At 43.0% G+C, this 14,435-nt stretch overlaps 1 protein-coding gene across 3 annotated transcripts in view; it reads right to left on the reverse strand.

Moving 5' to 3' along the window:
• MARCHF8 (membrane associated ring-CH-type finger 8) overlaps nucleotides 1-14,435 on the reverse strand; it is a 181,183-nt gene that overhangs the window by 130,963 nt on the left and 35,785 nt on the right. For 2 of the 3 annotated variants that reach the window (XM_059729688.1, XM_059729689.1), the window contains exon 2: nucleotides 13,590-13,774. In XM_059729688.1, coding sequence (XP_059585671.1) covers nucleotides 13,590-13,691 — 102 coding nt within the window. In that variant the 5' untranslated portion in view covers nucleotides 13,692-13,774. Of the gene's footprint in view, nucleotides 1-13,589; nucleotides 13,775-14,435 lie in introns of those variants that run through there. The other variant, XM_019499451.2, reaches the window with a different exon arrangement.

Genomic DNA, 14,435 nt, shown 5'->3' on the forward strand with positions numbered 1-14,435 from the left:
TCAGATGCATTTCACATCATATCAAATACAAAGCTGCAATTAAAAGTAAGAGCCTCTGCTACTGTGGACATGTAAAAGTCCACTGGAATCGATGGATGAGTTGCCCATTTACAGACTAAGTATTTGGCCATACAAGTTTCCCCTCGCTTTATGAAAACAGCACATAACTCAAATTTGTATAAAGGGAGCCAACTTTACAATGTAACAAATAGGGGTACATTCCAAGACATCGACTGTACTGACCCCCAGACCTATTTCTACCACTTTTACAAGACAATTTTGGTACTCAGCAACAGAAGAGAGGGGTAGGAGATAGTGGGATGCTTAAAAGCCATAATGGGAATGGCAACTACAAAACCACTTGTCGCAGACAATGAGCAAGGAGCACAGATCCACACAGGAGACTATTTCGGTACACATCACTCCCACTCCCACAACGCATTGCACAAAGCAGCTGACTGTGGGCTTCCACCACACCGATCACATAAAAGAGTGAACTTACCTCATATATAATTAATTTTTGGTATAAAAAAGGGTCATCGCATAAAAGAGTGAATTCACACATACAGAACCCTCATAAAACAAGGGAAACCTGGATATAAACTCAGGATAAGAAGAGATCACTTGGATCACAGAGTCCAGTTCCCTGCAACTGCAAGCAAATAAGTAAGAAGTGTTAATTCCAAAAGGGTCTACAAGGACATCCTATGCTTTGTCCAACCCCCACCCCACGACGTACATACAACAAGCTACAAAACACCCCTTAGCACTCCATACAGATGTAGGACCTAAAGAATCATAAGTAAAGCATAAAAAACCCAAAGGCCTCAACTTGGATCTTTCTGTGATGATCATCCTTCCCTTTAGAGAGCTCTGTGTTTGCAGAGATAAACCTGACTCCTGGAAAATAAAATCCTGAAACTTGAGACACTAACATCACATAACAGATCTCTGGCTGCATTCTGCTCAGCAAGTAAAAGGTGTTTTGACTTGTATGGTTTTTTTTCAGGGCAATTACATAGGCAGATCTCTAAATAATACAGGGGCAATGCCTGCTACCAACGAGATAAACATGTTTAGTAGCAGACACCAGGTTCTCCCTTCTGGGACTAGTAATAGGTAAATAGCTCCCAGTGGCAGATTTTGTTTCTAGGCAAGAGGATGCCAAGCTTGTGAGGCTGTGAGCATAACAGCCATGCAGAATACCAGACTGTGTAAAGAATGAAGCGGGGAGTGTTTGATTTTCTATGCAAGGTCAATTCAAAACTGTCCTAAAGAGATGCATAAATAAATTCTAAAGCTATCAACCACCTTTCAGACATTTGAGAGCACATAAAAGGGACATCAACCTGAAATCTAGCCTCTTTTAAAAATAAGGTAAACAATCTTAGCTACTTCACTTGCCCACACCCTGCCAGATCTTGTAATTTTACTGGCCTTAGAAAGCATTTTTCTTCCCTCTCTTGCTGTCAAGGTAACACAAACAGAAGGTATATAAACTGATGGATCATTAAGAGCAAACAGTACCCTTGGCTAGAACAGCATTTTACATAAATGTACAATGCAAATACTGCAGGAGAGAAAAAAAAATAAGTCTTTCTGATTTCTTCACTTCCAGGAAAGTTAGGCAAAAAGTTGTTATGAAAGTAGGTCAGAAATTCACAAAAGCACAATCTCCTAAGTACCAGTTTTAACAAACTGATAACCTACTGGCTGATTAAACAAATTTCAAAGCTTGACTAATTAGGGCCTTGATCCAGCAATGAACTCATATTGATATGGAGCCCCAGTTGCACCTAAGGAGTGTGTCCAAATGCAGTTAATTGCAGGAACAGGGCCTAATGGATATTAAAAAATAGGTAATGGCACATCATAACATGTTCTGTATGATCCTATAATCTATAATACCATTCCTTTGGCAGGCATGCATATCTGTTTGAAACAATACATACAACAGAACCACTCCAGTCTATTGTGTAAATAAATGGCAACAGTATTTGCATTATGAAGTAGTTATTTTTCTAAATGTCTCTCACAGCTTGCTCAAGTAAAGCACATTGCTAATAAACATTAGACAGAGAAGACTGTGTGATAATAAGGAAGGGAGGTGGTTTGCAGATTCAATTTAATGAGCTAGCTGAATGTCAGAGACCCTAGCACAGTTAAAATAATTAAACTACAAGTTTCTGGGTCTCAAGACACCAGAGCAAGGGACTAGGACAAAACAAGTAGATAAAACAAAAATAAAAGACCATGTACAAGTAAGTCTATTCACAAGCAAAACAGCAGTGGCTGGCCCTTCAAAGGTTGTTTTTTTTCCCTATATATCATTACAATTGCTACGTCAGCTGTTACTAGGATTTGTAATGATTACTGATAAAAAAAAGACTCCTTCTCCTTCAAATCCTCTTCAAAGCCCACTACTTTCCGCTTGCCCTTGATAATTCATAGAAGCCATCTGCTCCCTCCCTCCTTTCCACACCCCCCCCCCCCAAGATGCACACAAAACAGAATCAAACAACATGATCTGAATTATTTGTAAATAATGCACCAGAGCAGTTTTCTCTTCTTACTGTTTTCTTTTGGTCTCCTCTCTTCCCTCTCTTGCTGTCATTCTTGTGAAGGTTTCTAGAAAGCACTGTGGACTAACGATTAGCATCCAAAACTAGGTCTCAAGCGATATGGTTTCTAAACCTCGCTCTAAACAAAAAGTGGGTATAAAAGTTTAGGAAGATCACCAAACCATTCTGCTTCAAAATGTTACCAACTTCAAAGCAATTCAGTCCTCATCCTGCAGTTTGATCCAGGTGAGTGGATCTTTCCATTCAGTGGAGTTCTTTTGCAGCACAGGGGTTTAACCTAATGAAGTGGACTGCAGAATTGAGCTGCTGGTGAAACCTTTGATCCCTTAAGATCAACACATAGTAAACTACATAATCCTATCTAGCTCTTATATAACACTTTTATCCCAAGACCTCACAACACTTTACAAGATGAAGCCAGTACCAGAATCCCCATTTTATATGTGAGGAAACAGAGGTGCAGAAACTTGCCCACCATCACCTATAAGATCAGCAGCAAAGGTTTGAACAGAACGTAGATGTCCCAAACCCCAGTTCAGCCCGCTATCCACTACACCACAGAAGTTCAGGCCTACACTACAACACCCTGGCAGCACAGCCCTGCCAAGTGTGAGTGTGAGTGTGAGTGTGAGTGTCAAGGCATCACATGCCCAAAGTTGCAAAACCCTTGCTGGAGATGCAATCATGTTAACACATGTGTTCCTGTCAGCTTAAATCGGAATCTCTCAGGGAAGTGATATTACTACTTCAGCAGAAAATTCCTGTGTGTCAGCATCTACACTAGGAGGTTCAAGTGACTTATCTATAGCACCAGAGGCTCTGTAGTGTAGATAAGCTGTAAGTGGTATGTCAGAAAACTTGACAAGATCAGAGGTTGGGAACTATGGCAGAGTCATGCGATCTGGCTCATGGACAAGGGGCTTCAGAGGCATTTTGCCAGAGGCAGGGGGTTCAGCAGAAGCGACTTTCCAGTGCTGCCACAGGGAGAAGCACTGGCTATAGGCATTCTCTGTGCCACCTCACAGAAAGTGATGGTGCCAGGTCTGTCTTAGCACCCATCTGCCTCTGACAAACTGGGTCATTCCAGCCCACAGCCTAAAAGGGTTGCCAACCAGTGGTCAGCAAGCCAGTGGATCCCGATCCACCAGTAGATCTAGGAGCCTCTTGCAGTAGATCTCAGAGCCTCTTGGAGTCAATCCGAGGCTGGGGTAGGGGCATGAATGCCGCATGCCCCCGGAGGCTGTGGGAACATGGAGACTACCTGCAGGTGGCAGCAGCGCTGTCAGCAGTAGCGGCATGGCACCAGTGGGTTGGGGGCTGAGTGCCCATGTGCATGCACCCCAGCCCAGCAGATCAGTCCATGGGGGAGGGCAGGTGTGGGGGCTAGATCGAGGCCCCCGCAGTGAGGGACACTGCCACAGAGGCAGGAGCAGGGATAAGCTGAGTGGGGCCCCAGACGGGTGGGATTTACCTGCCGGGGAGGCATGCCCCCAAATATTTTTTTCTCTCTCTGCCTTGATCTGCCACCTCCCCCTTCCCTCCCAACAGACTTACCTGCTGGGCGGGCAGCACACAGTAAACCTTGGGTTGCCTTTAAACACCGAAGGTGACCTCCTACTTAAAAAGGTTGGAGACCACTGGCCTAGCCTGCAGGGCTGCTACCACCACAGCCTTGCCAGCACAGCAGCTGTGGTACATGGCAGTAAGAGGGGGCCATTTCTGGCCAGTAAAGCTGATTCTACACTAGTGGTTCTCAAGCACTCTCATAACTTTATGAATTTTACCACACCCGAGTCGAAAATCACTGAGATGGATCCAAATTCAGAAAAGTTATGGAGAGACACCTTGAGATTAAAATGTTGAGAATCATTGATCTAGCTGGTGTCACTTACGGGTGTCATGGGCAGGACCTCACCCTACCATGCTCTGCTTTTTCCACTGCCTGCACCCTGGTCTGCATCTCATGGGACAAAGGGCAGCCTCTGCTGCTGAGTCTGCAGGGTCTCATGAACCAGCTACCCCCACAGCCCTTCCCACCAGCCCTGGGGGCAGTCTGCAAAGCATGGCTCCTGTCTATGCATCTGCCCCCTCACAGGAGAGAGCACTGCTGGGAACATGGAAGGGGCTGGCACATGGGCTGAAGAAGGCAGCAACAGTGGCAGCAGTCCCCGGAAAAGCTTCTCTAGGCACTGCTGGAATAGCTGGGGCAGGTGCAGGGTGCTGGAGAGGGGAAAAGAACACTTACCTCCTCACACAGGGACTAGGCAGGCAACGGGGCACCCTGGTGAGTATTGCTGTTCTAGGACAGAGAGGTTTGCTGAGTTATGCTGGTGTAAGCAAAGCTTAATTTAGACAGTATGGCAGGGAAGTGAGCTTCAAAGTGCCATAGTTATCAAGGATTTGTGTTTTAAATTACTTCTTGTTCATCAAACAAGAGAATGGTAACAAGAACATTGAAACAAGACAAAAACAGGTTTCATGGTCAAGATACTGCTGCTCAGGTGATGCTTGTAGTCCCCAAGCATATTTGGGCATGAACACACACAACACTTGGAACAATTTAAACGTGGTTTAAGCCTGAAGCAGACAGACATACAAACCTATTAAAGTGGTCTAAATTTGCCTGGAATGGTTTAAAAGTGTACCTGAAAAATCAAGTATTACTTTGAATTGCTTCACTGTGAATTGGTTCAGCGTTGTGTGTAGACATCAAACAGAAGATGGCTAAACACTTTCAAACTGCATGTAAAACTAGTGAAGAAAGAATTAAGCATCCAGGCTCTTATCCTCATGAAATTATCTGAATCAATGAAGAACCCAGCAAAAACTTTTCTAATTTGGGCCAACTTAAATGGATTCTGCTAGTCAGAGAAAGAATCAACATATAACTATGACTATGGCCAACAACTACCAATCTACTGCTTATGGGATGCACCCAGAGAGTGGTGGTGGATGGGGCGGTTTTTCCCTGGAGGGATGTGGGCAGTGGTGTTCCCAGAGGCTCTGTCCTTGGACCAGTACTGTTTAATATCTTCATCAGCGATTTAGATGAAGGTGTTGAAAGCACCTTGTCCAAATTTGCAGATGACACTAAACTATGGGGCACAGTAAACACACTGGAGGGCAGGGAGCAAATTCAGGCAGATTTGGACAGACTGGCAAGTGGGCAGATCAGAATAGGATGCAATTCGATGAGGATAAATGCAAGGTGCTGCACCTGGAGAGAAAGAATCTCTAACACACCTATAAACTGGGAGGTACCATTCTGAGCACCACAACAGTGGAAAGAGATCTCGGAGTCCTGGCTGATGCAAAAATGAACACGAGTCACCAGTGTGACGAGGTAATAAGCAAGGCTAACCGCACTCTTTCTTGCATCAGCAGGAGTATCACAAGCAGGTCTAGGGAAGTGATAATTCCCCCTCTATGCAGCACTGGTAAGGCTGCAGATGGAGTACTGCGTCCAGTTTTGGGTGCTGCACTTCAGGAGGGATTTGGATAACCTTGAGAGGGTTCAGAGGAGGACTACTCATATGGTTGAGGGCCTGCACGTAAGACCCTATGAAGACAGACTGAGGGATCTGAATCGCTTCAGCTTCCGCAAGAGAAGGCTGAGAGGCAATCTTGTGGCTGCCTACAAACTCATCGGGGGGGGGGCAGCAGGGAATAGGGGACACTGTTTACCAGGGCACCCCTCACAGTTACCAGAAATAATGGCCACGAACTGAAGGAGAACAGATTTAGATTGGACATGGGGAAGAAATTCTTTATGGTAAGGGTTGCTAAAATATAGAATGGCCTTCCAAGGGAGGTGGTGCTTTCCTCTACCCTGGAGATGTTCAAGAAGAGATTTGACAGGCATCTAGCTGGAGTTACCTAACCCCAGCGCTCTTTCCTGCAGGGGGTCAGACCCGATGATCTACGAGGTCCTTTCCAACTCTAGAAATCTATGAAATGTACTCAGTTCAACATCTGAGCTCAACATCAACATACATCTTTCTAAAGGAACAAGAGAGAAAGAGTCAGCCAAATCTGATACAAACAAATCAGCCAATGAACAGCACAAGGGAATGCTAAACAAACAGAAGGCAAGCTCTTAAGAGCATATTTAAATTAACCTAATACCATATTAAATCTATAGAAAGTGGACCTTCATGCTTTATGGACTACATGTAATTTATCTTTATCTTCTCTAAGCTGTTGTGCCATATTTCTAGGGTTCACATTGTACACACCACCTTAGAGAAGGCTGCTTTGAGATGTAAAAGGTGCAAGATTATGTAATAAAAAGACTTCTACATCTCCATGGACTTGCAAATGCCAGCAAAGAAATACACTAAGGCAGGACAAGAAGTTATCATTTCAAAAACAGGAAGAGGTGTTTAAACAGATTGGTTGTACTTATTTAATTTCAAGTTTGACCAACACCCACCTCTGCTATTCTCATAAGTGTCACGAGATCTTTAAAGACTGTAGCTGCTTGTGTTTAGTTTTAACATCTGAAAGATGCACCTCCAACAGCTCAGTACCGATTACTGCTCAGTCTGGGTCCTAGAACTGCAATGACTGAAGAAAAAGTACCACTGACCCCAAACTATCACCACTGTTTATCAGCACTGTGGTTCTTCCTGGATATCTGCCATACAAATACTGGTCAGACTCAACTCTTAGGTACTTAAGAGATTTGAAGGATCAGAATGTTAATGTTGTGCAATTACTTACAGATTTAATTTAAGCCAAATGCATCAAAACATTAAAATACTATTAAGTATAAACGTAATACACTTGAGATGAACTTAAGGAAAAGCTTCAAACAACAGATTTCCATATCACCTCTTCTCCACTCCTGCTTCCAGGGTAATAAGCTTGTAAAAGATTATATGAAAAACATGATTTTTTTCTTTCTAGAATTAAAAAAAAAGTCATAAAATGGATCTTTAAAGCTAGATGTATTGGACTGAAACTTTTGTAATGGACAAACTATCTTTGAACAAGAAAACAAGTGTTGCTCTAGAAAATCCCTTGACTGGCAGCATTTTATAGATTAAAGAATACTGGTACAATCACTCCATTTTAGCTAATGAGGAGGTTCTTCCCACCTACCTTAAAATAAAAATTTTTAAAAGTACCAACTTTCCAGCAGAAATTCTTAATTCCCATTCAAATCCCAGCACTGAATATATCTGATAATATTAAAAGATACATACTCTCTATTGCTGAATTCACCTTATGACCAAAGCAGTGACCATTCCTCAAGTCAGGTTAGTAAGATTCTGCTCCCAGTGAAGCCTCAGTAAGAAGCTAATGATGTTATTAATAGCCTTTAAACCTAATAGGTCATGTCAGTTAAATGTAAGAATAATAATCTGTTTGTGACCTGGATTTTCACAGGGAAAGTAGTTGTATTATTGTAGAATACACTTTTAAATTAAATTAAAATCTTGAAAATCATGAGTCAAATCTGCCAAAACCTAAAGTAAACTGTTTACTACACTTTGCTAACTTCCAAGGGCTTATAGTAGAAATGGAGGACACCACCCTTTCAAAAGGATTCAGTAAGACGAGTTTCACTACCAACTTCAACAGAAGCACGCTGGAACACATACATATCTACATCTCCACACACATACCGTTATACATACAGCTACCTGTACCAAGGGACTACAATTTGCCCAATTCCAAAAAAACTCTTCTGTTAAGATGCACAAGAAAGTAAGGATTTCTTTCTGCTTTTCATTACCAAGAAACTTAATCCCATATCATCAGCTCATGAAATTCACCTTATAACAATGAAGTCCACATTGAGCTGGAGTAATGAAGCTGTATCTTGATCTGAAGCACCAGACAGGATGCCGAGTTTATTTGAAATTTCTGATTCAAGATCCCACCTTCTTCTTGCATTGCATTTATAAGGATAAATGAGGAAACTCACAAGTGCATTATAACAGATACCAAAATAAGAGGGGGAAAATGCTCATGCTTCAGGGCATAAGAGAAACGTTACCTGAAGTTTAGAAGCTGTCCTTGTAAGTATGATAATGCAGGATTGTCTGCCTCATTGTTTCTTAAACCTTTGGCTGATGCTTCTTAATCTTTTGGCTGTTGGAGGTATAAGGAAGCTGGGAAAAGACAGATCATTGGTCTGATCTGATATTGCAAATTCCTAGAAGTCAGTAGAAAGGTGTAAACCCGCCCCCCCCGCAACACACACTTTGACCTGTTACCTGGAAATCCTAGTTTATAGTAAGCCCTATCTGTCACCTTGTTCTTCCAAGAGTTGAGTAATAAGCTGAAAAAACAGATCAAATCCATTTCAAACCAACAAAATGCATGCCTTGGGAATGCACTTGTCAATATATCTCTGCCTAATATTTTAACTAAATCACATTTGTAAACCGTTTGGTTCAGATGCCATGTTCCTCTTGAATTGAATTTACCCTGGTATACAGACACTTCGGTTGGCTTCTAGACAGTTATCAAATTGACTACCAGACACTTCATTAATATCTGGCCTGGCTACAAGATAAAGAAATATGATTTGTGCTCTGCATGGAAGAATTCTCCTCTATTTCCTCAGTTCAAGCTATATTCCATACTTATCAGATGCAAGTAGTTCACTTCCAGCAGCACAGTGGCAAGCAACACAGACCTAGTAAAGTGGGAATCTCCTGGAACAGGGCTATCCAACTAGTGGGCCAAATGTGGTCCCTGAAGGGTTAGCTTGCAGCCCCCAGGCTCCCAGTTGAGGCACTGCTCCCTCCAATCACTCTTCTGCTACTGCTGCATGGGTCTCCAGGCTCAACATCTCTCCTCCAGCTTCTGCTTCTTGCCCCCGGAGTGGAACAGGGTGTTGTAGACCACAGAGCTGAGGGAGCCTACAGCCAAGGGGGTTCAGCAGGCCCAGTACAGTATAGTGGGAGTTGCCTACCACATGGAGCTGTAGTAGAGAAGGGCACTTCATGGCATGGCACAGCATGTGGGAGAGGGCTATACGGGTATCATGTGGTAGGAGGAGACCACACAGTGCAGCATGGTGCAGCTGCAAGGAAGCATCAAGGGGGAAGGGAAGGGGAGCACATGCAGCATGAAGCCCCTGGCCACTCAAGTTGGACAGCCCAGATCTGTATAAACAGGCTGCATCATGCTCCAAGAGTGATAAGATTTGGTCTCAGCCTAGTTGCTAGGAGTAACTATTGAGTGGTCCATAATCTTAGGCACTCAGCCAGCCTTCATAAATCTGTGCACTATCTACCCAGGTATCCCCACAGAGTGTAAATGAGGTGTACAGATCATTTGCTCTCATTTCTTAGCTTCAGTTGACATCCTACTCATGGTAAACACTTACCAACACATTGAGGTTCAGTTTACACCTCACAATACTTCCTGGTGAGGAATTAACAAAACACCAGGTATGTGTATGCCTTGCACATACCATATAAACCCTAAGTTTACCCGAGTAAATTGGGGGTGGTAACCTACAGCTTGCAGGAGTTCTCCCTGCACTATGCCACAGTTGGCACGTAGTACTCTGAGGAAGAGGTCTGCACATGCCACACTTCAAATCAAACAGAACAGGCTCTGGCACAGGGGGGCTTTTACCATACCATGCTGGAGTTGAGCAGCAGGGAGAAGTGGCAGCTGGGTTTTAAGGCCTGCCTATCCTCTATTGGGGTTTTGAAGCCCGACTCACCTCTGCCCCCCTCCACCGGAAAAAGTGTTGCCAACTACATGGAACCCAAAAGTGCAGACTGGTGAACATGCCAATAGAAATGATAACACCATGTTCATACAAGACAGGAATGGTTGCTTCCATTTGGAAACTATGAATCCTTTATACGGTAGTTGAGATGACTCCAGAGTCCTTGTCTCTCCTGAAAGTATCTTCCTTTTATTCTGCAGGGATTCATAGAATCCTTACCTTGAAAGAAACTGGTCTTCTCCAGTCCTGACTCCAATACTCCACTCCTTCTTAAGGGCCCCAGGATGTCAAAATGCACCAGTAGCTCAGAAGAAAAAGCAATCAGCATTTTGACTACCATTAAGAAAATAAATAGAGGCTTTCTTAATGCTGAAAGCAACAGCACCTTCGGTAGGAAACAGGTTTAGAAATGGGCTTGGGACTTCCATTCCTGGGACCCAAGGATAAACAGATCCTGCAGGTAGCTGGGATTTATACCCGACTCTTAATGCATATGTCCCCAGTTAAAGAGGATATGTTAGTGCACTTTTAGGGAATAAGATAAACTCTTATCTTCCAGCTTGGAGCTGGTGGTATTACTCAGAATCAAACATTTCTCTATGGAGGACTGAAGGAGTGAAAAGGCAAAAGTATACTGTAATGGAGGGGATGCCTGCTTAAAGCAGAACTGAAAGAAACTCCACATGCTAAAAAGGTAGCAAGCAAGAGACTTCAGTGACACTCCTAAGGAGAGGCATTACACATATATGCTCCTTTAAATCATGGAAGACTAGCTCCTTTCCTGGGCCCAGGGACCAAAGACACAATTACACCAGCCAACCCTGCAGAAGTCATGGCACGGTGGTGCCTTAGAAACCAACCAGTTCAGAGTCACAAGTTCTCACAGACAACAGTCTACTTCTTCAGATGCTATGAATGGATCTGTAGATTAGACTAACTGGTTCAAAGCAGCATAAATCATGTCAACCTTGATTAGGATCATCTATCAAAAAAATAAACCACCAAATAAAAAACAAACTTGCAGAGCTAAAACTCTCAAGGCTTAAAAACAGTCTTCTTTTTCCTTTATATTTAAAAGTATGTAGGCAAAAAACTCAAGAACTGCAAATATAAACTATGGGATAAGTTATTGGTGTTGACTTCCCAACAGTTAAGCAGATGAAATTTGTATAGCAAAGTTGTAGAAGAGATTCATAACAAAAAATAGGGTTGGAAGGGACCTCAGGAGGTCACCAATCCAACTCTCTGCTCAAAGCTGGACCATCACCAACTAGATCCTACCCAAGGCTGTCTAGCCAGGTCTTGAAAACCTCCAAGGATGGAGATTCCACAGCTACTCTGGGTTGCCTGTTCCAGTGCTTTACTTCCCCCCGAGAAAGTTCTTCCTACTATCTAACCTAAACTTCCCTGGTGCAATTTGAGAGCATTGCCTCCTTGTCTTGTCATCTGCCACCACTGAAAACAGTCTAGCTCAGGGGTAGGCAACCCCTGGCATGGGTGCAAGAGTGTGGCACGCAAAGGCATCTTGCTTGGCATGCGTTTTGAGGCAGATGGTGGGGAAGGGGCCTGTCCTGCACCGCCACAAGGATTAGGCCCCTCATGGCTCCCCTGCCATCCACCCCTGGCACACCAACATCTTATAAGTCAAGGCTGCAGGTGTTTTTGACACTCTGTTGTCTTTGACAAAAACATTGCCAACCCCTGGATCTAGCTCCATCCTCTTTGGAACCACCCTTCAGGTAGTTGAAGTCTGCTATTAAATTGCCCCTCAGTCTTCTCTTCTGCAGAACAGGATAACAGGGGCTGCTTTTTTTCAACATGGTCAAGCATTCATTTGCAGCACTAAGAATTTCACAGAGTCTTAGCACTGGAAAACTAGGTCAGGCATTCTAGGAAAACTGGGACATACAGGCATTCTAGGCCCCTGGCTGGGAAGCTACATAGGTGACCTCCCCAGCCAGAAGGTACTAGAGAGCTACTCCCACTTTTAGAGGAGCCCAGTGAAGGGCAGCCTGCATTCTCCCTTATCAGGGAAGGGAGCAGGCTGTCAACGGGCACTGGCACATGCCGAAAAAAGGCAGCTGCCACAGACAACCCCTTACCCTATAAGAACTACTCTCCTTGTCCCTTTCATTCCCCACCTCCTGCATAGACTGGCGTAACTCCTGTGCAGGGCAAGAAGCAGACCTCTCCCCTCTTAGAGAGAGCGAGAGGAGGACTGTGGGAGAGGGGAGATAGTTCTCTTCTACAAAAAAGTCCCTGAATGGCTATATGCTCTCTTGCCTTATACCTTTGTTTCACACTCTCAGGTTATTCATTTTTTTTAAATTTAACTGCTTTTCCTGCTACTCACTCTTGCCACTTAAGCAATGCCCAATTTGTAATTTATACCATTTTACACCTCTCCAGATTTGGGCTGTTATTGAACATTTAATCCTAACCTTCTATAAAGCCCATTTGTATTGAACTGTTCTCTGTGTGTTTTTATTCTATTTATTTAGCTAATGTGAAAACTTAAAAACCCCTCTAAAATGTTTCAAAATTGGCAAATAATACAGAACTCAAGATATCATGCTGTACTTTAGAACATAAATGTGTAATATGAGTTTTGGCTTGAAGTCAGGGACTGAACAGAAGCACTGACATGATATGCTAGAAAAGAAAACAGTCAAACAGTTTGTTGTCTGGAATCCAATGAGTCTTGCTCTGTTTGGTGCTCTGTATTTCTGCACACAGAGAAGGGCTGAAATATTCAGTTTATTGTCTCAATTTACAACAACAAAAATAAGGAACAAAAGTAAAAGTCTTCTTAAGGAAGTGGAAGGTGTACTTCTCTCCTTTGTGATATTATATTCAGTGCAGAATACAATACCATTTCCAGTTGCCATTAGAAGCTTAGTCTGGAAAAATGTAAAGGTGAAATACAACAAGGAATCGGAACTCAGTTACATACACAATCACAATGTCTCATTTTGTTCCAAAATGAGCAACAAGTGACCATTAATAGAGGCTATGACACTACAAGCACATTAATAATGGCATCAGACCTAGAATACACAGTTGGCAGCAGTCTCCAAGTCTCATGCAAAACAAATGCTTGAAATTTCTATTTTGCTGTTGTGCTGACTCTAGCCTTGCACAGGTGATTGTACAAATGACAACTATGATGACAAAGGTAAAAAAAGGGGCCTGAATTCAGGAATCCTCTTAATTAAATTCATGGCATTCTGATGCTAAAGTTGTGCTGAATTAGTGAATCAGATACCAATGAGATGAGCTAACACCTTCAAAAATTGAATGAAACTCACCAGTTCTTCTCTCTCTTTGTCTTTGGTCTTGCTCCTGCAGACTCTGGAAGAGGTAACATCCTGAGCTGGAATGACAGAGATCTGATGTAGTGGCATGTTCATCACACCGTCTCGTTTGGTCCTCTCATTTAAAGGAAGGAGTCCTGGGTACAGAGCAAATTTGGTGCCATTGCCAGGCCTTGCACCTAAAGAAATAAGGTACAATTAAATTTTGGTGCTTTTTTCCCCCCTGCCAAAAAAAATGAGTTGTACTGAGTAATACTTCATACCAGAGCTCTACATAATAAAAAAAGAGATTTGGAACCATGGCTGGGTTTGGAATTGGGAACGGGGTGTGGAAATTATTAAGAAACAGAACTGCATGGATCAAAAGTTATCAAATCTTTTCAGTTTATTGGCGTGAATTCAGACCCTGAGCCCAGCAAGAGTTATCCAATAGTTGCTCTGAAGCCTACCACACAATATACTAAAATAATCTACATTAAAAGACAGGAAATACCAGAATTAAGACTGTATAGCATGCTTCTCTGAAGGGCTGAGTCTCTCTGCAGAGATGGCCCATGGTACAGTCTGGTCAGCACACATCACAAGTATTGTGATAGGATGCAATATGCACAAAGGCAGAACCTTTAGAGATTTTTTTTTAGCTACTAAAAATCAAAAGGAGTCTCCGCTGTGCATACATGAATTGAGATTTTTTTTTTTTTTTTTCAAAACAAAAGAATCCTGGCAAATTGGAGTAGATCTTCACAGGCACTGCCAAAACGCATCCCTGGATACAGGCCATCTCCCCAGCCAAGCAGAATCAATTGTTCCAAAGCACAGGAGCCCAAGTACTTATTAAGG

The sequence above is a fragment of the Alligator mississippiensis genome, chromosome 6 (assembly GCF_030867095.1).
Source record: "Alligator mississippiensis isolate rAllMis1 chromosome 6, rAllMis1, whole genome shotgun sequence".
NCBI classification, from domain to species: domain Eukaryota; kingdom Metazoa; phylum Chordata; order Crocodylia; family Alligatoridae; genus Alligator; species Alligator mississippiensis.